The sequence below is a fragment of the Notechis scutatus genome, chromosome 2, assembly GCF_049901735.1.
Source record: "Notechis scutatus isolate UNSWTSFEM ecotype Mainland chromosome 2, rNotScu1.2, whole genome shotgun sequence".
In the NCBI taxonomy this organism is placed as follows: domain Eukaryota; kingdom Metazoa; phylum Chordata; class Lepidosauria; order Squamata; family Elapidae; genus Notechis; species Notechis scutatus.
Window position 1 is genome coordinate 6092958 of NC_142010.1, and position 25728 is coordinate 6118685.

A 25728-nucleotide genomic window follows, 5' to 3' on the forward strand; every position below is an offset into this window, starting at 1 on the left:
GTTATAAACGGGAGGAATATAGGGTGCGAAAACCCTCCTTTCCTAGGTCACAGTAATGCTATTTTACTCTATGGTGTCATCTGCTACTGTCTACCACTGACTTTTATTAAATATCTACTCCCTTTTCAGCTCATCTGGGAATTCCAGCTCTAGAGGACTTAAGTTTGCATTCAGGGTAAAACTGACTTTTTTTTTTAAAAAAAAAAATGAGGATTAAAATTCTCCCCATACTAAGAATTTTTTAAAAAACCATTTCTCTGGTGGGCTTCTAATGGCAGGGACATCCTTTTTCTATAGGGCCACCCTGAATGAGGACTGATGTCTATGGAGATTCTCAGTCATCCAAGTCAAGGTGTTTTTTTCAAGAGGAAACTGGACTGTCTGTTTTTTTTCTTTGAAGACGTTTCGCTTCTCATCCGAGGAGCTTCTTCAGAGCTCAGACCTGAGGAAGCTCCTCGGATGTGAAGCGAAACGCCTTCAAAAAGAAAAACCGGAAAGTCCAGTTGCCTCTTGTAAAAACACCTTTGGGACTAAATGAGGACAGATTTACAGTGTCTCTCCACCCCGCCCCTTTCTCACACATACACAGAGTTGCAGCTACTAAATCCTCAGTTCTTGCTCTGAGCTTGCCAAAGTCTGACTAACCAGGATTATCAATGCAATAGTCGGGTGGGCCACAGGTTTAACCAATGGTGGGGTTCAAATTTTTTTTACTGTCGGTTCTGTGGGGGTGGCTTGGTGGGTGTGGCAGGGGAAGGATACTGTAAAATCTCCAGTCAGAGGTGGTATTTGCCGGTTCTCCAAAATACTCAAAATTTCCGCTACCGTTTCTCCAGAACTGGTCAGAACCTGCTGAATACCCACCTCTGGGTTTAACCCAGTTAACCAAATACAATGTATTCAATCAAACACAACGGCTGTGTTGACCTAATATTCAACAATCCGAAGGCTCGGTGAGATAGTCTGGTTCATACCGTGGGCTCAAGTAACCCTGAACCTCCAAACTCCCCACTCTACCTGGGTGCATCTGGCAAAGAGCCGCCAGCCGTCCCTTAGGGAGGAGGGGGGGGAGGAGGTGAGTCAAAAGAGCCCCCCCCCTTACCTGGGTTTGCACTGCCAAATGGAAGGCGCCCCGTTTGAAGGGAAGCATGGAGCCGTTGTGATTCCTGGTACCCTCAGGAAACACCCAGACCCGAACCTGCAAAGGGAGCCCAAGAAGAAAAGAAGAATTAAGACCCTTCCATGAAGACGCGCCAAGGTTAAGCAAAGAATCCATTGAGAAATGGGTGATTAGCCCTTCGAGGCAGTCCAGACGAGAAATGCCAACCAGGACTATCAACACTACCCTTATTGTAAAGTTACGGTAACACAATCTTGCAAGCTCTTGCAAGATTGTGTTACCATATGATTCTTGACTCTTGACGAATGTATCTTTTCTTTTATGTATACTTGAGTATTTACACCAAGACAAATTCCTTGTGTGTCCAATCACACTTGGCCAATAAAGTATTCTATTCTGTTCTGTTCTGTTCTGTACTATTCTCTTTCCCCTTCCTTCATTTTACTTTTGCGAAAACTAGGGAGGGCCTAGCTACTCAGATATTTAGTATTTATTTGATTTGTCAATCGCTTACATAAGATAGATACTTATAAGAAAAATAAAAAACAATAGACAGGGATGGTAGGCACGATTGGTGCGCATATGCACGCCCCCTACAGGCCTCTTAGGAATAAAAAATTGCTTATTAGAGAGTAGGTTATTTGTCTCTAATTGGAGGATAATGGATTGGTTAATAATTGATTCCATGACTTTTCAGGTGACGCAGCATAAGGAGATTGGTCTGTAATTTTCAACTAGGCTGGAGTCTCCCTTTTTGAAGATGGGGACGACCACGGCTTGTGACCATAATTTTGGCAAGGAGCTGGTCCTGAAAGATTTTTCAAAGATTATGCTTTGAGGTTCAGCTATGGCAGTGGATAGCTTTTTTAAGAAGTAGGCACATATTCCATCCGGTCCAATAGATAGAGATGGTTTTAGATTGCACAGTGCTTTTTCAACAATGTCTTCTGTAAAATCAATATGTATTAGATCATTGTAGTTGTCCGTGGTTCCACTAGGAAGCACTGGACTTGATCCATTGCTGTTTACAAATACTGAGCCAAAGAATGTGTTAAAGAGGTTTGCTTTGATGATGTCGTCGTTGCAGTCTTTGCCATTAGGTCCTTTCAGGGGTGGGATGGACCTTGAGTCTTTGTTGTTTACAAAATTGTAGAAAGCGCGGGTGGAATTTGTGTGTAGGTGGTTTTCCTCGTTTAATGTGATAATTAGTGCATTCAGTTTTTATCTGGTGGCATAGATTTTTGTATCAGCTTTTGAAGTTGGCAACGTGACCAGATTTGTTTTTTCGCCAAAGTGATCTCTTTTTGGATTGAAGCTTCCCTATTGTTATGGGTTGTCTGTTTTTCCTGGTTTTGGGAGTTGTTATTGGTACATATAGTTTGATGGCTCTTTTGATTTCTAGTAAGAATATGTTGTAATGGTCTTCAACAGTATTGCATCCAGTGAATAGAAATTGCCAATCAAGGGATGAGAGACCATTGTCTATAAGATCATAGTTGCCTTTTTTGAAGTTACAATTGGGGATTTTGTCATCGTGATGATTTTTGTGTGGACATATGTTGAGACAAAAGTCAATCATGTTGTGGTCACTGTTGGAAAAGGGTTCTTTAATTTGTATTCCGTAAATTAAATTCAAACTATTGCAGAAGATGAGATCGAGGCAGTTGTTAAGCCCAGTATTGTTGGTTACTAGTTGTTCCAGTCCCAGATTTGTTAGAGCATTGTAGAAGGTTGCATGTATGGGTTCAGTTGTACATTCGTTTAGGGTCCAGTTAATATGAGGTAGATTGAAGTCACCAAGAAAGATGTGTGTGCTGCCCATGTTAGTAGTGTATTTAGCTTGTTTACATGTTCAATGTCATAATCAGGGGCTCTGTAACATAGTAAGAACCGAAATGTGATATTTAAGGTCAGTTCACAGATAATGGTCTCAGGAAGAACAAGCTCTTGGGTAACTTGGATGTTTTTTAGATGTAAGGACTTTTTATAGAAGATAGCAACACCACCTCATCTACAGATTTCACGATCGGATTGGTAAACATGAAAGTCTTTTACTGAGGTAATGGAGTCAGGGAGAGATGCGTTGAGCCATGTTTCACAGACAAATATGATGTCGAATTTAGCTGTATTTCGTAAGAGGAGAAATTCAGGTATTTTATTTACAAGGCTTCTTGCATTGAGTAGCTTGCATTTAAGGCCAGTTGTAGTTTGAATTGAGGTAGTTGGAGGGGGGCGTGCCTAGTCTTGGCTTTTTCGCCTGCTGCTGCACACTGCTTAGCAATGCAGCTGTAACCTGAATCTAAACCAGGGATCTCCAAACTTGACAGCTTTAAGACTTGTGGACTTCAACTCCCAGAATTCCTCCTCCAGCCATGTTAGCTCAGGAATTCTGGGAGTTTGAAGTCCACAAGTCTTAAACTTGCCAAGTTTGAAGACCCTTGGTCTAAACCGTTTAATAACTCTTCAGAGCTTACAATGGCAATGAAAAAAGGTGACTTATGACTGTTTTCACACTTACGACCCCACAGTCATGTGATCAAAATTCAGAGGCTTGGCAACTGACTTCTATTTATCATGGTTCTGGTGTCCCGGGGGCATCCGATCAATTTCTGTGACCTTCTGATCAGCAAAGTCAATTTTTATTTATTTATTTAATGTATTGGCATTTATAGAGGCCATGCAATCTCTGATGTACAAATTTAGTTTAAATAAAGCATCAGCTAATATGTAGGTTATATATGTATACAGTAAAAGATATGGAGACAATAAATAATGGAGCTAAAAGTATTAGATTAAGATAAGAACCATAATAAAATCATCATGCGGAGCTGTAAAATTTGCAAAGGGATAGAGGTTATGATTCGGTATCTAAGGAAGATATCCATCTAAACTGCTTCTGGTGTGGCTGTGGTGAGGTCATCCTCCCAGGTGCCTTGAAATTTCCTGAGGAGACACTCCTGAAACGATACGTGTTCTGGTTTGTTCTGGTGCGCCCCAGTTGCACTGCGGGCTCTCAGACAATGGGGAAGCCATATTCCCTTACGTAACAGCCGTGTTACTAACTTGGCAACTGCAGTGATTCACGTAACAATTGTGGCAAGAGAAGTTGTAAAAACGGGGCAAAACTCACTTAAGGACCGCCACGCTTAAGCAACAGGGGCTCGATGGTAGTCATTAAGTCAATGACTACCCAGTATGATGCTCCGCAGAAGAGTAGGCTGAAGGGAGACGTCAGTTATTTGAAGAGGTCAAACGGAGGACCGAACGGACAAAGCGTTGAAAAATCCTGAGGAACGCATTTCAGTTTTAACTTTTTGGGAGGAATTTCCAAGGGAGCCAGAATTGTCAAGAGACAGAACTGATCACTCGTGATGGGGCGGTAGGGCCACCTGTTCACTGGTCTGGACGGCAATTGTCCAAAGCATTTTGAGCAGATCCTGAAACGGGACTGGCCTAGGTGATTTCTGAGGCCCTGTCCAATTTTGGTTCTATGAATTATGCAACAAAAATTCGGCCACGAGTGAACAGGCAGTACAGAAATACAACCCAGTTTCCCAAAATAACGAAACCTTCCCATCAGAAGTTGCTGCCTCATGGAAATAACCCAATGACAGAAATGGAGACATTTGTAGATGCCGGCTTGGGAGTTTCCAGGTAGTCGACTTATGACCACAATGGAGTCCAAACTTTCTGTGGCTAAGCGAGACAGCTAAGTGAGTTTTGCCCCATCTTACGATGTTTCTTCTTGCCACAGTTATTAAGTGAATCACTGAAGCTGTTCAGTTAGTAACGCGGGGTCGTTCAGCGAATCTGCCTTGCCCCATTGACTTTGCCTGTCAGAAAGTCGCAAAAGGGGAGGACAGGACATGGCAGACCGTCATAAGTATGAGTCAGTTGCCACGCGTTCGAATTTCAACCACATGAACAGAGGGATTCACTGAGGGTCGTAAGTGTGACAAAAAATGGTCGTAGGTCACTTTTTTTTCAGGGCCGTTGTAACTTCAAACGGTCGCGAAGTGGAATTGTTGTAAGTTGAGGACTATCTGCATTCAGCCTAAAACTGAGTGGATCTGCCAGGCAAAACAGTTCAGAGAGATGTAATCCAGAGTTTTTCAACCCTGGCCACTTCAAGATGTGTGGACTTCAACTCCCAGAATTCCTCAGCCAGCATGGGGAACCATATCTGGCCTTTCCTCCAAGGATTCAAGCCAGGTTACATGGCAAATTTACTTTAACCATATGACGGCACCCCTATGGGGCAGGCAGGAAAGAGAAGGGCTTATGTGACTGACGGGGGAGACTAGAAGCTGGTCTGAGTCTCATCCAGCACTTCACAGCTGCCCCACTGGCTGTGGGGCTGAGAGGGAGGGACTGGCCTAAAATCCACCAGTTGTGGCCAGGGGATAGGGGAGGGCAGTGGGGTGGGTCAGAAGGTGGACGTTCTTGACATCATTTCAACATATTCACTACAGGTGCTCCTCAACATACGACCACAATTAAGTCCAAAACTTCCATTGCTAAGTGAGACGAAGAGACAGCTGCTGTGGCCCGTCAGTGGCCCGCCAGACTTGGACAGTGAGGAGGTTGGGGAGGAACTTGGACCAGTCCTGGGGTCTGGGGAAAGCTCTGATGGCTGCTCTGCGTCGGAGGCAGAGAGGGAGCCAGGGCCGTCCGACATTTATCAGCTGCCTTTGGAGTTGGAGATAAGTGGGGAAGAAGAACAGCTGGAGCCTGTTCCAGATGCGGGCATGTGCAGAGCTGTCAGGAGAAGGGAACAACTAAGGAACAGGGGTCGACTCGAAAGAAAAGGTACAAGTGGACGCTGAATGATCCCTCCCGTAGGAGCAAAAGGGGACGGGTGTTTGCAGGAGACAATTAGTTCGCTTACTATTGTAAAGATTTGCTTATCTGAGTTCGTGTCTCAACAGAGACTTCCTTGCCAAGTATTTCCTTTTACAGCCTCGCGACTGGAAGCTCTCGGCCTGGCAACTATCCAAGACTGATAAGGCCTGCTCTTGCACTTAAACCTGGCAAGGGTTATTGCCGGGACTTTTTTGGATGTGTGAATGCCAGGAATTCACATTAACAAAATAAAAAAGGACTTTTTTTTTTTCGGGACAAGGGAGTCCGTTTCGTGATTCTGTTCAGCCTGGGTCAGAAAACAGTTTGTTCCATTTTACGGGCTTGCTCCAGTTAAATGAATCACTGCAGTTGTTAAGCTGATACCACCGTTGTTAAGTGGATCTGGCTTCCCCGTTGACTTTGCTTATCGGAAGGTCACAAAAGGTGATCACCACAACCCTGGGACACTGTAGCTGTCATAAATATGAACCCACTGCCAAGTGTCCACATGTTGTCATGTGACCGTGGGAATGCTGCAGTGGTCGCAAGTGTGAAAAACGTCCATAAATCACCGTTTTTTCCCTCCCCAGCGCCATTGTTAACTTTGAACAGTGACCGAACCAATGGTTGTAAGTTGAAGACGACCTGTGCACAAAACACACCAGTAATTCACATTCTCAATAGGGAGGAAAAGCCCGTCGACCCTTCTAAGAATTTGGCAAAGTGTCTCAAATTCAGAACCAGAATAGAGCTGGAAGGGACCTTGAGAGGTCTTCTAGTCCAGGGGACCCTGTACCATTTTGGGCAAGTGGCGGTCCAGTCCCTTCTTAAAAACCTCCCGTGATGAAGCAGCCACAACGTCTGAAGGCAAAGATCTTCCACGGGTTAATTGTCCTCGATGTTAGGAAGTTTCTCCTTAATCCCTTCTTTCTCCTTGATCAGTTTCCATCCATGGTTTCTTGTCCTGCCCCTCTGGTGCTTTTACCCACTTCCTACAACCGTTGTTTTAATCTCCAGGCCTTTTAATCATCTTAGTTGCTCTTCTTTGCTACTTTTTTCCAGTCCCTCGTTCCCCATTCCGCCAATCTCCCAATCCCCTTTTCCCATGTTCAATGTCATCTGCATATGACAGTGGTGGCTAACATTTGGGGGGCAATAATGGCATGCGCGCTTGCCTGCTCATGCTTTGCATGCCATCACCCGGAAGGTAACGCGCGCGCCCCCCTCCATGCCTCCTGCGCATGCACACAACCTGCACAACCCATGCTGCGTGCTTCTGCGCATGCACAGCTGTTAGGCACGCGCGGCACACAGTATGCACAATAGACCTTTTCTGGGCAAGTACCTGCATGCCGGTAGTAATGGCTCTGCGTGCCACTTCCGGCATGCATGCCACAGGTTCGCCTTCATGGCTATATGGCATCACCCTAGCTGAGACGCAACTCCATCCCACCAGCCTCCTTCCTCCAAATTTCACCACAGTTCTGCAACCCCCATTCAAAAACAAACAAAAAAAACACACAAAAACACAACCGCCCTCACATCTTGGCTCAGCATAGTTTGGGCGGCCTCAGACATGACGCTGATGGCATCATTGGTTTTCTTGCGGTTGATAAAAATGATGCCTCCCAGCCAGCAGGCCAACCCCACCGTGCCCATGTACATCAGCTCCTTTTTGGCAATTGGCACACACCGGTCTGGCAACACCTCCATTAAACCTGTGGAGGGGGGGAAAAAAAAAAAGGGATTAGCTATGCTGCGCTAGAAGTCATAGACCGGGGTAGGCAAAATGGCCGCTTTACGACCTGTGGACTTCAACTCCCAGAATTCCTGAGCCAGCACGTTCATAAAGGGGCCATAGTTGTTCGTCCCTGAACCAGACGGCCATGGCTTCAAGTGAAGGAACCACAGAGAGAGACAGAATACAGGTAGTCCTCGACTTACCACAGTTTGTTTAGTGACCATTCAAATTCACAGCGGCCCTGAAAAAATGTGACTGATGACTGTTTTTCATAGTTACGACCTTTTTAGCATCCATTTTAGTGGTCAGGGGATCAAAATTCGGACGCTTGGAAACTGGTTCATACTTATGACAGGGTTGCACCCGGCCTGGGGTCAGGGGATCGCCTTGGGCGACCTTCTGATGAACAGAGTCGATGGGGAAGCCAGATTCACTTAACCACTGGGTAACTCATGTATTCAACTGCAGTGATTCGCTTAACAACTGCGGCGAGACACGTCGTGAAAGGGGGCAAAACTCCCTTAACAAATGGCAATATAAATTGTGGGCTCCATTGTGGTCGTACGTCGAGGACTACCCGTGTATCTTTTTTTTTTTAATTACCTAGATTAATTTCAATTCAATTCTCAACTTCTCAAGAAGTGGAGGCTGTTAGGAATGTAAGTCACCTAACAGCTATTTGGGTTGGACAATATATAAACCAGGATAGACATTTTAATACTCTCTCTTTAAGAGAATCCTAAAAGTGTAATTGGGTGTGGTTTCTCAAATGGCCATAAGATGGAGCCAGAAACCTGGGTTGTTTAGTCTTAGTCTCAGAAGAGAGTGTGAGTGAGTCTGTTTCCTTCTGTTGGAGAGTATTGCCGTTCCTCCATTTTTCCTAATTGAGTGCTATTTCTGGATTTAAGTCTGATACTGAACTGTTTTTGACACTGGACTTTGATATTTGGATTATCCCTGGATAGAAAAACTGACTGATTTACCTGTGAATGACTTTGGACTGCCTATTTTGAACTTTGCTTACACGTTTCTGGAAGTAAAAAACCTATATTTACTGTACAGTGTATCTGTGTGCTGTGTGTGTATTATTCAAACACTTCTCTCAAATACATCTCCCTGTATGCGTTCATTCTCCTAACGGGGAATTACCTCAACAGAGGCAAACCAACTTTTCATTAACTAATGCTTACTAGAGGAGTTGTAAGCAAAAGAGACAGTAGGAAAAATGCCAGACTATCTATCTATCTATCTATCTATCTATCTATCTATCTATCTATCTATCTATCTATCTATCTATCTATCTATCTATCATCTATCTATCATCTGTCTATCTTCTATCTATCATCTGTCTATTTATCTGTCTATCTGTCTGTCTGTCTATCTATCTATCTATCTATCTATCTATCTATCTATCTATCTATCTATCATCTGTCTATCTTCTATCTATCATCTGCCTCATCGATCTGTCTGTCTGTCTGTCTATCTATCTATCTATCTTCTATCTATCTGTCTATCTATCTCTATCTATCTATCTATCAATCATCTATCTATCTATCTATCTATCTATCTATCTATCTATCTATCTATCTATCTATCTATCTATCTATCTATCTATCTATCTATCTATCTATCTATCTATCTATCTATCTATCTATCTATCTATCTGTCTGACTATCTATCATCTATCTATCAATCAATCAATCATCTATCTCTCTCATCTCTCTATCTCATCAATCATCTGCCTGCCTGCGTACCTCCCTCTGCCCGTCTCTCCTGTCTCTGTCTCTGTCTCTGTCTCTCTCCTATCTGTTATCTTTCTGTCATTTCTCTACCATCTATCAATTTATCCATCTATCATCTCTCCATCTCTGTACCCATCCATCCATTCAGTTTATTTGCTGCCCATCTTGCAATGCAACGACTCGGGGCAACTTCCACCTGCAAATTACATTGCAGCATCTACTTAAAAAAAAAAAAAAACCCACTAGCAACAACAAATGAACTGGTAGAGCCCAGATCAACTTCTTAGCTCCTTCCCATCCTCCCCACCTTCCTCCGGTCCTACCCAGCAAGTCAAGGGAGCTCTGGTGGTTGGATACCACCACGTAGGGCTCCTTGATGTTGAAGTTCTCGGTCCCCCGCACGTCGATCTTGATTCCATAGAGATATTTGATGTGAAGCAACATGAATTGTAATATCCTGGAAGGGTAAGGAAGAGAGAAAGCGTATCAGATTGGAACTTGACAACGTTTAATCGTGAACATACACTTGACAACACTTAAGCCCATGCACCAGCTTTTGGGAACATGGTGGTCCCTCCAAACGCCCAGAGGCTGCCTTTCGCCACCAACGTGTGGAGAGCAGCAACTTCACCATATGTGGAGGGCTGGTATGGATTGAGTTCGAAGAGGGATCTGCAGACTTGGCAGCTTTAGGACTTGTGGAAGCTGGCTGGGGGATTCTGGGAGTTGAAGTCCACAAGCTGGAAAGCTGCGAAGTTTGGAGACCCCTGAACTAGAATACCCTGCCGAAAGCAAACCTCAACGTTTTTCCAAAAAGGAGGAAAACCATGCACCACCACCCCCCCCCCAAGATGAAATGGTTGCTCCCAAGTATTCCCACCGAGCTTCACCAAAGTAGGAAAAGCTGGCTTGGGAACAGGTTTAACTGGAAGACACAATTGTTCCAAAGGGCTTGTGCCTGAATTTAGATGTGATCTTCTTCCCACCCACCCACCACAATTTTATTGCTTAAATTTTGTTGTGGTGGCGTTGCTATTTCACCTTTGGTGGGTATTTCTATTTCTTTTCCCAAAGGACTTGTATTCCTATATGGACTGCACCAGCAGAGGCTAAACCAATTTCATTGTATACATGATGTAAAATGACAAGAAAGGCTTTGAACTTTGAAATTCAAAAGGCAACTGGACTTTTTTTTTGGGGTGTTTCTGTTTTTCCTTAAAGACGTTTCCCTTCTCATCCAAGAAGCTTTTTCAGTTCAAGTTTCCTTCTTTTCAAGGAAAAAAAACCCCAAAAAGCCCTTCATGGCTTGGGACCGGGTTATCTGAGGGAACGTCTCTTGCCGGTCACATCTACCCGACCCATCAGAGCAGGGAGGCAGGGAATGTGGCGGGTCCCACCCCTGAGGGAGATACACCTGGTGGGACCCAGAAGAAGGGCTTTCTCCGTGGTGGCCCCTTCTCTCTGGAACATCATTCCCCCAGAGATTAAAATGGCTCCCTCTCTAATACTCTTCCGGAAGGCACTGAAGACCTGGTTCTGCCAGCGGGCCTGGGGAACCCAGAGCAGGATGGAGCCCATCAAACGCTTGTGTGATCTGCTGTCGTCGGGGCGCGGAGTGGAAGTTGGAGGGTGATTTATTGATTTATTGATTCCCAGATTTTGTTCTATTGTACTTTATTAATTTATTTGATTCTTTGTGTTAGTTTTTATTGTTTGTTTGTTTTTTTAATCTATTTTAAATATGGTTTTACATTGTGTCAGCCGCCTCGAGTCGCCATGGGCGAATAGGCAGCAATATAAATTCGATAAATAAATTGCCTTTTGAAAAAGCGACACCTTCTGTTAAAAGAGGACATGTGTCAAAATTGAACATGCTCTCTCTCAACAAGAGGGAGAGGAAGAGGACATCATCTACCTCCAGTCTGCAACACAATCCTGTCAGCAGGTCCAAGAAGGCTCCACACCCATTTGTATCACTCAGGTGACCCTGAGGACACAGATAAACCTCCAGGTGGCCTCAACAACTCGCTAAAAGGATGCAAATGACCAGCTGTCTGCAAGGAATATAAATCCTTCCGTTCTCCACCATCCAGCCAGAGCTGAAGAAGCGTCTGGGGATGAGAAGTGAAACGTCTTGAAAGAAAAAAAAAAAAAAGTCCAATTTAAGAAAAAAGCACCTTTGGGGAAAAAAGCACCTTTGGGATCACCATGACTTGGATGACTGAGGATCTCCGTAGATATATATATGACCATGGATATCCAACATAGTTCTACTTATATTCTAGTATTTCCTATTTTCTTACTTATATTCTAGTTTAAGTCACCAAGAGTCATTGTGATCGCAATGGGGCAGGAATGTTTGAAAGAAAATAAAGATAAAATGTGGTTGGTTGGTTTGCGGCTTACCACGATACCGTTCACTAATACCAGCTCGTAAAACAAACTTCGCAGCCTGCAGTGGCATGAACTCATCCCAACAGTGATTTATTCAAGAAATGATGAGCCAGCAATGTAAAAATCTAAACCAGACGCTCCAACGCGTAAAATAGTCTTTCTGAAACAGGGCAAAGCACAATCACTCTCCCTTCAAGCCTGTTCTTTTCCACCCCCCTTTCCATTTCAAGGAGACATTGGACGTCTCCTCTTAAAAACAGATTCCCAGCAATAACCAGGCCGCAAGGCCAGATACAGTCTCCATTTTCCCTGTTTAGATTCCACGAAGCATTCTGTATTGGTCAGGATCCCATCCAAACAAGCAATTTGTGGACCTTGACAACAGGCGACAAGATGGTTAGGGACAGTTAAACTGGCAAACCCCATTTTTTGGGGGGAGGGGCCTCCCCTGTCGACAGCAAGCATACACAGCAAAGGTTCCTCGACCTTGTTCCACTTTGAATATGTGTGGACTTCAACTCCCAGAATTCCCCAGCCAGCCAGCCATGCTGGGGAATTCTGGGAGATGAAGTCCACACTTATTCAAAGTTAAGGACAATCCTTGGTTTTCCCAAGAGGATGAGCGGAGTTTTAAACTACATTTCCCATTTTATACCAGCTAAGCTAGCTGAAGATGGGATCTGTAATCCAATAGGCAATAAGGGCATCCCTGTTATCTAACCAGCTGCGATCAGACACAGGCCTAAGTCCGATGAAGGCTTTCTCCTAGTCCAGGGGTCTGCAACCTTAAACACACAAAGAGCCATCTGGACCCGTTTCCCACAGAAAAATAAAAAAACATTGGGAGCCCATAATTTAACAACCGCTATGACTGGGTGGGCGTGGCCAACTCAACGTCATTCACCCCCACCCAGTTATCTCCTGCTCTGCAATATGGAGCGAGTATCCATCCTCCACCATCACCCTTACCTTCTAAGGCCATGCGAGGAGTGACGGGGAGGGGAGGGGAGGGGCCAGTCAGTGGTGGGATCAGCCAACGGAGCCACAGCAGAGGGCCGAAAGAGCCGCATGCGGCTCCAGAGCCGCAGGTTGAAGACCCCTGTCCTAGCCCAAGAAGGGCAGACTACTAGCACAGTGGTTGCCAACCAGTGGGCTGGGGACCACTGGTGGTCCACGAGAAAATTTTGATGGTCTGCAGAGAAATGTCACCCCCAAAGCAATTAATCTAGGCTGCGCAGGAACGTAAGGCTGTGCCGCCCACATGGCCCTTGGGAATACAAGGCTTGCGTCACTTGCATTGCGAACAACACGAGGTAGTGAGGAGAGGGGGGGAACTTGCCCCATTTGCCGCACACGCCTCTCCTGGCCACCGGGTTGCTTCTTTCCACTTCTTTTTTCTTCTGCTTTTGGCTGCACGCAAGGAAAGAAGCAAAAGTCTTTCTTTCTCTCCCCCAATCTCCGCCAGAAATGAGTCGTTGGGACCCTGCAAAGGCGTCCTGCTCCAAGAGGCTGTGCTGGTGCGACAAGTTTCACGAAGACTCATTTCTGGCAGAGTTTGGGGGAGAGAAAGAAAGACTTCTGCTGCTTCTGCTGCTTTCCTTGCATGAAGCCAAAGTCTCTCCCCCGGAGAACGGAGCTGGAGACGGTATTCTGTGATCCCAGATAAAGAATGATCGATCGGTAGGAAAACAGGCTGGGGAATTTTCCTGCAGACTTTTTTGGGGGATTTTCCCAGGGTCTCTGGTCCGCGGGATTTAAAATTTGGTCCCTGAGGTCCAAAAGGTTGGCAACCCCTGCACTAGCACACACCTAAATCAGACTCACTTCATATTCTCCACGTTGCGCCCACGGACGGCACAAATCGGGATCGCAATGATAGCCAGGAAGAGGATGTAGCTGTTGTAGAACGTCATCTTACAGAAATACTTGAAAGTGGCACTCCATTCGTACAGAAGCGGGACGGCCACCAAGAAGAGGATGAGCAGCCACTGGCCCAGCGAGATCTCCATTTTCTCTGAAGAAAGAAGGAAGGAAGGAAGAAGCGGAGTTGACTTCTGACGCTTTCCTAGGAACCAAGAGTAAATCGAGCCTTGCAAACTATTTTGTTAACTCTTCCCCCTTTAACCTCGTGCTCTTCAGAGGGAGGCCGCGTTGGCTGGAGACAATTGGTAGTTGTAGCTGTTAATACACCTGGAGGTCACCTGACCAGAAAAGCTATAGAGCAGTGATGGAGAACCTTTTTGTTATGGTGTGCCAAAAGCGTGCGCCGACACCCACAATACAATGCGCCCCGCCCCCCTGCGCATGCAACACCCCTGCCCCCTTACCTGCGCATGCCTCCCAGCTGATTTTCGGCCCGTTTGAGGCCATTTTCGCCCTCCTGTAGGCTTGAGGAAAGCCTCTGGAGCCGCGGGAGGCCGAAAAACAGGCATTCTGGAAATACCGGAAGTACCATTTTTCAGCCTCTGGAGGGCCTTTGGAGCCGGTTTGAGGCCATTTTCACCCTCCCAGAAGCTCGAGAAAAGTCTCTGGAGCCTTGGGAGGCTGAAAATGGGCCCGTTTCGGAACTTCCGGAAGGCCCGTTTTTTCGGCCTCCCGAGGATGCAGAGGCTTTTCTTGAGCCTCCAGGAGGGCGAAAACAGCCTCAAAAGGGCCAAAACTCAGCTGGGAGGTGTGCGCATGTGCAGTGCAGGTCAGTTTGTCTGGGGCTTGCATGCCCGCACAAATGGCTCTGCATGCCACCTGTGGCACGTGTGACATAGGTTCGCCATCACGGCTATAGAGGTAGTCCTCAACTTGCAATAACTCCTGGAAGACCACTGAAGGTGCTTTCTTTCAAAAGGCAACGGCCTTTTTGGTTTGCTTGAAGACATTTCACTTCTTATCCAAGAAGCTTCTTCAGTTCTGACTGAATGGTGGAGAAGGGAAAGATTGATATTCCTTGCAGTCGTCTGGTCCAATGGTGCAGGAGTATGAATGGATTTCCAGGAAAATGGCAGACTGCATGATTCAGGTGACCCTGAGGGCACAGATAAAACCTCCCAGTGGCCTCAAATGACTCTCAGAAAGAGAACTAATGACCAGATGACTGCAAGGAATATAAATCTTTCCATTCTCCACCATTTCATCAGAACTGAACAAGCTTCTCGGATGAAAAGCGAAACATCTTCAAGCAAAACAAGAAAGTCTAATTACCTTTTGAAAGAAAGCACTTTTGGGACATCCATGACATGGATGACTGAGAATCTCCATAGAGATTCACTGAATGCTTTCAGCAGCCTTGTAGCATCTGGTTGCAACCCTTTTGCTCCAGGGCAATTTTGATCAACTTCAGCAACTTTTAAGTTGTATGGACTTCAATCCCCAGAATTCCTCAGCCATCATGCTGGCTGAGGAATTCTGGAAGTTGAAGCCCACACATCCTAAACTTGACAAAGTTGAGAAGTACACTTCTTTATAGAGAATTAGCTTCACTGTTGACCTGCTTTGACATTCAACCAAAATTTATTCTCCAGTAACTTAAAACCTACGCAAAGTTAGACGTCACTTTTGAGGTTAGGCAGCAAGGAACCCAGACACTTACCAATTCTATGGCTGCAACTTTTCCAGGAATTAATCTACCAATCTTGCTCAAAAGGCATGTTTTAAAAAAAGCACAATCCCTCAGGGAGTTGTCAAGGCCCCAAAGCTAAAAACATTTTGGTCAAACTGCCTTTGATCTAATGTTTCTCTGCCATTATTGGTTTTTTTCAATGCGTGAATCTAAATCCATGCCAAGAGGCCCACTGCTGTCCCATGCAGATCGTAAGCACAATTTCTGTTCTAGAACCTTCTGCAGCACACAGGACCTCTGCGATTAGGACCCACTGGCTTGTCTCTGCCCAGAATGACAAGTAACCCGCGTCTCTTGTCACCTTTGCCAAGTCACAGCTGCCAAATCGCCGTAGGACACCAGATAACAAATAATCAGAGTTGAAAGGGACCTTGTAGTCCAACCCCTTGCCCAAGCAGGGGACCCTACACCGTTTCTGACAGATGGCAGTCCAATCTCTTCTTGAAAGTCTCAAGTGATGAAGTTCCCACCACTTCCGAGGGCAAGCTGTTCCTTTGGTTGATTGTTCTCACTGTCAGAAAGTTTCTCCTTATTTCCAGGTTAAATCTCTCCTTGTTCAGTTTCCATCCATTATTCCTTATCTGGCCTTCGGGTGCTTCAGAAAATACATTGACCCCTTCCTCTCTGTGGCAGCCCCTCAAATATTGGAAGACTGCTATCATGTCTCCCCTGGTATTTCTCTTCACTAGACTAGCTATGCCCAGTTCCTGCAACCATTCTTCATATGTTTTAGTCCCCAAGTCCCCTAATCATCCTGGTTGTTCTTCTCTGTACTCTATTTCTAGAGTCTCAACATCTTTTTTTATAGTGTGGTGACCAAAACTGGATGCAGTACTCTAGGTGTGGTCTTACTAAGGCTTTATAGAGTGATATTAGTACCTCCCTTGATCTTAATTGTTATCCCTCTGTTAATGCAACACCTGTACATAGCAACTGACCGTGGAGACAATTTGCCGTGGGCGGCTGGAGGAAGAGTCATGTAGGCAAGTAGGTTAGTAGAGCGCAGAGCGCGTTGGGGCGGGTGGTGGGGAAGTGTCTCAACTGGGAGATTTCCATGTTCACACCCCTGCCACTACTGCCGCCATGCTGGGCTTGGAGCACCTGCTGCCGCACCAGGCTTGAAGCCAACACAGCAGCACTGTGTGTGTGTGTGTGTATCTGTGTGAAAATGGGAAGGCCCTAGGTACCACCACATTCCCACTGCTCGTCCCAACTGCCACCACTGCTGCTTCTTCCAGTCGGAGCCTGACGCAGCAGGGGAGGTGGAGGTGTGAAAATGGGAACCCCCTGACTGCTACTGCCTTCCCGACGTGCTCCACGATCTGCCTAACCACTCGCTCACTTCTCCCTCCGGCATCCTTCAGCGAGCTGCCTCTGGGGCAAATTAGCCATGCAGAAGTGTCCTGCAGGGATTTGGCAGCTGGGTGTCAGCAGGCGACTTCGCGGTGGCGAGCTGCCAGCAGCAAGTTGTCCCATTCCAGACTCCATTATCCCCCATGAGATGACCCAGAGTATACCAGAAATATAACAAAAAAACCAAAACGTAAATGAAAGTCCTTTCATGCCTTCAACTTGGCTTCGCTGTTTGAATTGTTCACAAGTGGAGGAGTAAACTATTTTCAAAATGACATTTCAAAGGAAAGAAACACAGTTCAAATTCAAAGAGCTGATAACGAAGCAGAAACCAAAAACAAACCGCACTGAATCAAGTTCCACGACAGGCCAGGATAGATAATTGCCAACTTCAGGAAGATAACCAGGGACAGTCCATTGGAAGAACGTCAACCAAGATAAACCTCATTCAAGAATAAAACACTAATTTGTCTCCAGCATTTGTTAGCATGCAGGTCCAAACTCTTATGCAGATCTCACTCCTGCAACCCCGAAGAGGATCATGACCCTCTCCTCCCGAGTAGACCACGTTTCACCCTGATCCTCTCCTCCCTGTGTGCCCTAGGATGGATAGGGAATGGGCTTGGGTCCTCCTCTGACTGCTCAGTGTCAGTCTCCACCAGGGGCATGACACCCCAGGAGATAAAAATGTCCAGATGGAAAGCAAGCTTTCTACATGCCAAACGCAGTACTTCCATAAATGCAGGGTGTCCCTGTGTGCTGCCCCACTCCCCATACACACACAAGAGTTCTATAGGTGTTTATTCAAGCCCCCCTCCCCCAAATAAGTCCTCAGAAAGCACCCCCATTGAGCAGATCCGGATTCCAAGCTCAGTACAGCAAGAGAGTCGCTGGGTAACCGAGTCCAATGGACACAGTCTGAAGTCAAACAGGCCAGGATACACAACACAAGCAGACAAGGCACGGAACTGGGCACGTTGTTCCTGTAACACTCAAGTCCTCACGGCAGGGTTAAGTAGACAACACCGGTGCAGCCCTTCACAAAAGGTGAGGTTGCCTCATTGCGAGTGCTCTAGCTCAGTGGTCCCCAACCTTTTTTGTACCACGGACCGGTACAAAATGATCCACGGACCGGTACTGTCATCAGCACGCACGACCAAGGCAAGGCGAGCCGAGCGACCGGCCAGCCAGCCGTCCCCCACTTCTCCCCGCCACCTTCAACTCCTCCTTTGTACCTTCTCGCGGTCGATGGGCTTTTCGGGCTCTTTCTTAATCATCCTCCTGAGTAACGCGAGACTCCACTGCCATCGGGACAGCTCTTCGTTCAAAGCCGCCGCCCCTCTTCGACGAAACTAAGGCGCGAGGATTCCTTCAGCACCCAAACACCGCTTTCCAACCGACAACCGACAAGCTCACCCGGAAGCACTTTCTCAAGCGCCGTCGAAACAAGATGGCGGCGCCCAAGCAAAATAGGCGGCCCGGTACAAAATGATCCATGGACCGGGGCCCGGTGGTTGGGGACCACTGCGAGTCTAGCTGACTGATGTTGTGCCTGTCTCCTCTCTGCTCTACATGTCCTTGGATCAGGAGGAGGGATGGACTCCACCTCCTCCTCCTTGTTAAAGGGTGGCAGCTGCTCTCAGTACTAGCCTGGAGCCTCCTGGCCAACTTGCTGCAACTGGGGCTCGCCTCCCTCAACTTCAGTCTGTCACTCATCTGATTGACCTAGCTGAGGCTGCTCCGTCTGGCTAGCATCCTCCGAGCCCCGATCCTGACCAACATTTGACTCTTGACGACTCAAACTCATCTTCCTCCTCTGAATTCGCAGCCAGAGAGGAGTCCAGGGGCTCATTCGTGATACCCTGTGATGGAGGGTACCCTACAGAGGAGGAGGTGGTGTGATGGAGAACAGTGAAGTAGCAATTTCCCAGGAAAAAGAGAGAACACATTCCAAACAGGGACAAAATATGACACAGGCCAGAGATGGCTCATCAAGAGTGATTTCGGAGAGCCTAGAATCTCCCTGGGATTAAGGTTCCAGTGGTATAGCTTTAGTTGGCAAGATTCTGTCTGCATGGAAGGAGTGAATTTTGGTTGGATTGTTTTATGCCAGTCTTGGGTTGGGCCTAACAGCCGCTAGGCTCTTAGTCATGAACTGGCTCAATACAAGTAGTCCTCGACTGAGCCCCAAATATCTGTTGCTAAAAAAAAGACAGCTGTTCAATGAATTGTGCTCCAGTTTACGACTTTTCTTGCCACAGCGGTTCAGAGAATCGCTGCGTTTGTGAAGTGATTAACACGGGTCGTTAAGTGAATCAAGCTTTCCCCGTTGAGGATGGGGGTCGCAAAGGGTGATCACACGAACCCTGGGGCCTTGCAAACTGTCATAAATAGAAGTCACTTGCCGAGAACCTGATTTTTGATCACGTGACCAGGGGGAGGCTGCAACGGTCGTTAAGTGTGAAAAACGGTCGTAAGTCGCTTTTTCCGGACATAAATTGTTTCAACTCCTTCCCTCAAAACGATGCTATACAGCACTGCACACCAGAACTAGACACAAGAACAGTTTTTCCCCGAACATCATCCCTCTGCTAAACAAATAATTCCCTCAACACTGTCCAACTATTTACAAAGTCTGCACTACTATTACTATTAATCTTCTCATAACCCCTTATCGCCCATCCCCTCCCACTTGTGACTGTATGACTGTAACTTTGTCGCTTCATCCTTACGATTTATATGGACTGTTTCCAAGTATGTTTTGATTGCTTATTGTACCCTATGACTATCATTAAGTGTTGTACCTGATGATTCTTGACTCTTGATTAATGTATCTTTTCTTTTATGTACACTGAGAGCATTTGCACTGAAGACAAATTCCTTGTGAGTCCAATAAAAAAATTCCATTCTATTCTATTCACTATTTTTTTTGAACTATTACCATCTGGCAGAAAATTCAGAATAATAAAAACAAGGACAAATAGGCTGAAAAACAGCTTCTATCCCAGGGCAGTTGCTCTTTTGAATTCTGCTGTACAGTGCAGTGTTGGTGTAGTGTCGGAGGTTTCCGGTTCAATGTGTGAAGGGTGAAGGATATGTGCTTGTGTTTGTTTTCATGGTCATGATGTGCACTAAAGATGGTGTTTGATTTCGTTGTACAAAGTGCAATGATAATAAACTAAACTAAACTAAACTAAAACTAAATGAACTGTTGTTGAGGACTCCCCTGTGGCTCATGGTTTGTGGTCGAGGTTTTCCAGCAGTGCAACTGGCCTTTCACCATTAGTTAATAGTTTACTTTATTGTCATTGCACCTCGTACAACGAAATTAAACACCATTTTCAGTGCACATCATGACCATGAAAATAAACACACACATCCTTCACCCTCCACACATTGAACCGAAAACCCTCAACACCGCACCAACACTGCACTGTACAGCCGAATTCAAAAGAGCTACTGCCCTGGGATAGAAGCTGTTTTTCAGCCTATTTGTCCCTGTTTTTATTATCCTGTACCGTCTGCCAGATGGTAATAGTTCAAAAAAAAAAGGGTGCCCAGGATGAGATGGATCTTTGAGAATGTTTTGAACTTTTTGAACCATGTCGCCGAGAGAAAAAAATAATCTTCCACAAATTTAGACATAACATTTACAGGTAATCCTTGACGTGAGGCGATTCGAAGTTACAACAGACCTCCTCCCTGAAGGTACTAACAACCTCGTTCTGAATTCCAATGGCTGCCCCCCCCATGATCATGTGACCTCAGTTCGACCATTCAGCAACCGGTGCACATTTATAGTTGTTTGCCGCATCCCATGGTCACTTGACCGTTCTTTATGGGTTGTTGTTTTTTGCTGAAAACCAACCTTTTCTTCTAGTTTTATCGACTGCCACGAAAAAAAAAGGTCATAAAATCAGGTTGGTCACATGGGCAACCCATTTTATAACCATCACAACTTATGACCATAAGGGGCAGGCTCCATTATTGTCGAGGATGACCTGTACACCGTGAACTATTGCTTCCTTTTTATTCTCTCCTTTTGTGATGACCCAGGGTGGGATACAAAATAAACACAGTCACACACAAAAAAACAGGTAAAGCCCCTTTTATTTCTTCACTTTGCTTCCAAGCTCCAAATATCCTTGACTGGAGACAAAAAAAACTCCCACACAAAAAAACAACACAAACAGGCAAGATAAGGGCTTGAAGGCGTCCACTGATATCAGAACACACACTGGGAAGGACGCCAAACTCAGAGAGGGACAATAAACTAGAGATATTTCCACACGTTGTTTCTAGCACTGGCCCCTACGCATGTCCGTCCTCTTATCCAGTTGTCACAGCTGCAGCCCATGAAGAGGATCAAGGCCCTCTCCTCCCCAGTAGACCACGCCCTAGAATGGAGAGGGGGTGGGCCTGGGTCCTCCTTTGACTGCCCAGCTGGCTTCTGCCCTTCCCCAGCCTCCTCCACAATCTCTGGAGCCACACTTCCACTCCCTGTTGGCTGTTCCTTCTCTCCCTCAGAGTCAGTCCCCACCAGGGACACAACACCTTTTAACCCCAAAGCTGGCTAGGTTCATTCAAGATGAAAAATCTTGAATCTTTAGAACAACAGCCTCAGCAACCAACCAGACGGCAAACATTTATCCTGCTATTCTACCAGGCTCTTTACATCCAATGGTTTTATTATTATTATTTAAATTCTTTTTAACGTTGAAAAATGAGAATCTAGCATTCTTTAAAGCCATGTTATCTCAACCGTGGCAGCTTGAAGAGGTCTTCAAGCTTCAACTCCCAGAATTCCCCACCTCCAGTATTTTTGCTTTTATGATTTTGTAAGCGTTGCTTCACAGGGGTGGCATATAAATTTGATAACTACCTATCTACTCACCTACCCACCTAACTAACTAACTAACTCTCTTTCCAACAACCAAGATAGCAACTGGCAACCTTAAAAGAATTGTGCGAAGGAACAAGGCTCTAATCCTGGTAGGCAATCCTATAAAATCAATTTATGCTAAGTCGTAATGCACTTTGGCCAAGAATGTTAGACATGCCCAGAAATTCCGATCGGTACATCGTATTTGAGGGATGAATGAACCCAAACAATTTTGGATTAGTCAAACGACATGAGGGGGCGGGGGAGAAATGGCTCAGGGATGCGTGAATCCAATCTGTGTGTCCTCTTGGCACCCACACAGAGTTTCTGAGATTAAATTGGCTCGCGTCCATTGCTGCTGCTTCATACTGTAGCAACAAAAGACATGTCAAAACCGAGATGACAGACGGAGTCACGAGCTGATGACTGGGAGAAGAACTCAAAGACCTCAGACTGTCTGCCAAGGAGCTGAGGAATGGCACAACGGCACAGCCAGGATTGTAGCTAATTGTTTTCCAAGCACAACGTGCTCCCAGTCAGTGGCGCATTTCAAAATAGTGTACCACCAGTTCGGTCGGCGTGGCTTGGTGGGTGCGCTTGGTGCATGCGCATATAATTTGCGTGCACATGCGCCAAGCGTGCACTTTGTGCATGTGCAGAGGCTTTCCAACTCACCTCCTACAACCCTGCACTGTCCCTGTCGCTTCAGCAGCTGGCGCGCGGCAATCTGTTGTGCTGCGCAAAGCAGCTGCGCTTCAAAGCAGGGAATAAAGGTCAGTAGGGAAGCCTGGGCGAGCAGGCCCAACAGCAGCTCTGGTTCGGTCTCCGCTGATGTTCGGTGCTACCGGTACTCCAGAACCGGGTCGAACCGGTAGAATAGCACCACTGTTCCCAGTGACACAATTGAAATTGGGGGGTGGATTTACCAACCCCTTTTCTCTGGTGCTCTCCTGTGCAGTGGTGATGTGTTTGTACAGTTGAAGAAGGTCTAAGGCTGGGATGGCAAACCTATGGCATGATTGCCGGAAGTGGCACGCAGAGCCATTTCTGCCAGAATGCGAGCCGTCACCCAGAACTGTGTGCCTGCCCCCCGCCAGCTGATTTTCGAGTATCTGCCAAGCATGTGCGGGGGGAGGGGGAAACATGCGTGGGAGGGTCACAAGTACATGCGCAGGAGGGCTGGGGGGGTTTGCATGTGCATTGCATTATGGGTGCAGGCAGTGTGTGCGCGCGCACCCACACTTTTGGCACGCCACGACGAAAAGGTTAGCCATCGCTGGTCTAAGTGTCAGCTTTAAAATTCAGCTGTCACATTTCATGGAAAGGGGGTGTGGAGGAGTTGAAAAGTTCAGGGTTATTCTGTATGTCATATTAAGAAATTCCAGTTGCAGTTAATTGGTTCTTGTGATTTATGAAGTGTAGAAGTAGGAGGAGAGAAGTAACGTGGGAAAATGCTTTCACTTTGGGAAATTGCCTTTGACATGCCAGATCTGTTTCTAAATAAATCAATTGGAGAGAAAATGTCTCAGAGTGATTGATATCATGGATGCTTTCTGGATGCCTTATATTAAGGTTATGTTCTCTTTTTTAGTGTCGTTTTTGCACCAAGCTTCACCTTAGCACAGTGGCCCCCAACCTTTTGGGCACCAGGGACCAGTTCCATGGAGAGGGGTTTCTCCCCCACGGACTGGAGGGGGCCTGGTTTCATGTGCTGCCTGCATCCCGTAGATGGGGCCTTCGCTTGTTTATGTGGTCCTGTTTCTGGCATGCTGCGGCCGGTGCGAATCCATGGACTAGGGCAGGGGTGTCAAACTCACATTGTCATGGCTGCGTTATGTGATGTATTGGGACTCCCCCCCCCTTTCGCTAAACCAGGAGTGGGCATTGCCGAGACGTGACGCAATTAGCCCACAGGCTGGGAGTTTGACAGCCCTGGACTAAGGGCTGGGGACCCCTGCCTTAGCAAACTAACAAACAAACAAAAAATTTAAATTAACTTTAAAAAAAAAACACCAAAAAATGCTGTCAGAAGTTATGGGTGCTCCATCACTTGAGGTTTTTAACAAGTGACTGTACAGTCAGTTGTCTGGAATGGTATAGGGCAGTGATGGCTGACATTTTCGTCGTCACCTGCCAAAAATGTGCGTGAGCGCACATGCATGCTTGCACCCATAATGCAATGTGCGCATGATCCCTGCGCGCCTCTGTGCATGCGCGCGCCTCTCCTGCGCCCCCACGCATCTGTGGCAGATACCCGACAATCAGCTGGCTAGCGGGAGGCGCGTGCGCATGCGCAGTAAATCTGTTCTGGGCGATGCCGGCAGAAATGGCTCTGCCATTTCCGGCACGCATGCCATAGGTTCGCCATCATGGGTATCGGGCCTTCTGGTCAAGCAGAGGGCTGGACTCAGGGGTGGGATTCTACCAGTTCGCACCTATTCGCTAGAACCGGTTGTTAAGATCCAAAGCAGTTCGGAGAACCGGTTGTTAGAAGAAATTACTGGCCTAATCCTGTAAGGAATGCAGGAAGGAAACATTCTGGTGTTGCTTACAGAAACTGCCTCTCTATTAACCCTTATTACATTCTTGGCAGGACTAGACTTCCTGTCTCAGCAACCTCTCTGGAGTCTTTTTCCCTCCTTTGCTGGTACTTTGCTTGTGTGGAGTGACCATTCAAAGTTACAATAGCACTGAAAAAAATGACTTATGACCATTTTTCACACTTATGACTGTTGCAGCATTCCCACAGCCATGAGAGGCCAGGAGAGGAGATGCGTGCCTCGACGTGAGTGATATTGAGTTGGCCACGCCCAGCCAATAACATGACCACCAAGCCACGCCCACCAACTAAACCACGCCCACAGAACCGGTTGTTAATAAAATTGAATCCCACCCCTGGTTGGACTGGAAGACTTCCAAGCTGCCCTCTTTATTCTGATTGATTGCGTTGGCCATGGCCAATTGTCCCGTTTCCGTAACGTAGGCAATTCAAGAGACAAAACCTCCCAACTAATGTCTAACGCCTCATCTTTTCCTGAAATCAATTTTAGGCCACTCAAACGGATGCCAGGTGAAGTCTAGTTCCTTAGTGGCCTCAAAGTGAAGAATTCCCGGCAGACTTTGTGCCAGCCAAAATGGTGTGAGGATAACATTAAGCACGCAAAAAAGACCACAAATATGTCATCCGGCAAGGAGAGGTTGCTCCTCAGCGCAACTCTGGCTATCGTGATTTGTTCTTTGCCTGGACGTTCTCTCCCCCCGATTCACCCTTTGAGGCAAGCATAAAAAAATAGAAGAGCTTAGCAACAAAGAGAAATGGCAGTGGCTCAAATCGATCAGAGAGCAAAAGAGAGAGACAGACAGACAGACAAGGGGAGATCAACAAAGAGGCTTTGATTGCAAAATGGCTGCCGGAGTTCACCGCGACAGGAAAGTCACGGTGTACTTTTGGTGTGACAGACTTGTTTGACAAGGCAGGGAGAGGGATCTTCTCCTTACTGATCCCTCCTTGTGTAAGAGAAACTGATCCAGCAGATCCTTTCTGAGCAGTTAAAAGAGAGAACGGGGCAAAAAGGGGGTGAGGTGGAGGGAAACAATGGATGATTTCTCTCAGATCTGGCTAGAAAGTGAAGAAGGGTAGCTTGCTTGACAACACAAATCACCCATCTCTACTCCAACATGACATATAGGATCGATAACCTCTGGAAGAGAAGGACACGCAACATTGCCCACTGGCAAATGTTAACATTATAACAGCTGGGTTCATTAACCCATCGTGTGGCGTGTTCGTTTGTTTTTCACGTAGGGAGATGGGGGAATCCAGCCATTAGAAACTGTCCATCAGGGTTTAGGACTTAAGCTTGGTGTGTGCACTAAGCCACTATCCCTCGAATAAGCTATGTTGTAGCAAACCCGCTTACTACAGGACAAAACAGGTAATCCTCGACTTACCACCGCAATGGAGCCCAACATTTCTGACAGGGGAAGCATTTGTTAAATGAGCTTTGTCCCTGTTTTACGAACTATCTTGCCACTGCTGTT

At 46.3% G+C, this 25728-nt stretch overlaps 1 protein-coding gene across 5 annotated transcripts in view; it reads right to left on the reverse strand.

Moving 5' to 3' along the window:
• The window catches only part of AGPAT1 (1-acylglycerol-3-phosphate O-acyltransferase 1), a 63008-nt gene that overhangs the window by 6703 nt on the left and 30577 nt on the right, over window positions 1-25728 (reverse strand). For all 5 annotated transcript variants that reach the window (XM_087953320.1, XM_026686859.2, XM_087953322.1 and 2 more), the window contains 4 exons: window positions 13664-13853; window positions 9769-9902; window positions 7505-7680; window positions 1103-1198 (listed from right to left, as the gene is read on the reverse strand). In XM_087953320.1, coding sequence (XP_087809446.1) covers window positions 1103-1198; window positions 7505-7680; window positions 9769-9902; window positions 13664-13853 — 596 coding nt within the window. The remainder of the gene's footprint in view (window positions 1-1102; window positions 1199-7504; window positions 7681-9768; window positions 9903-13663; window positions 13854-25728) is intronic.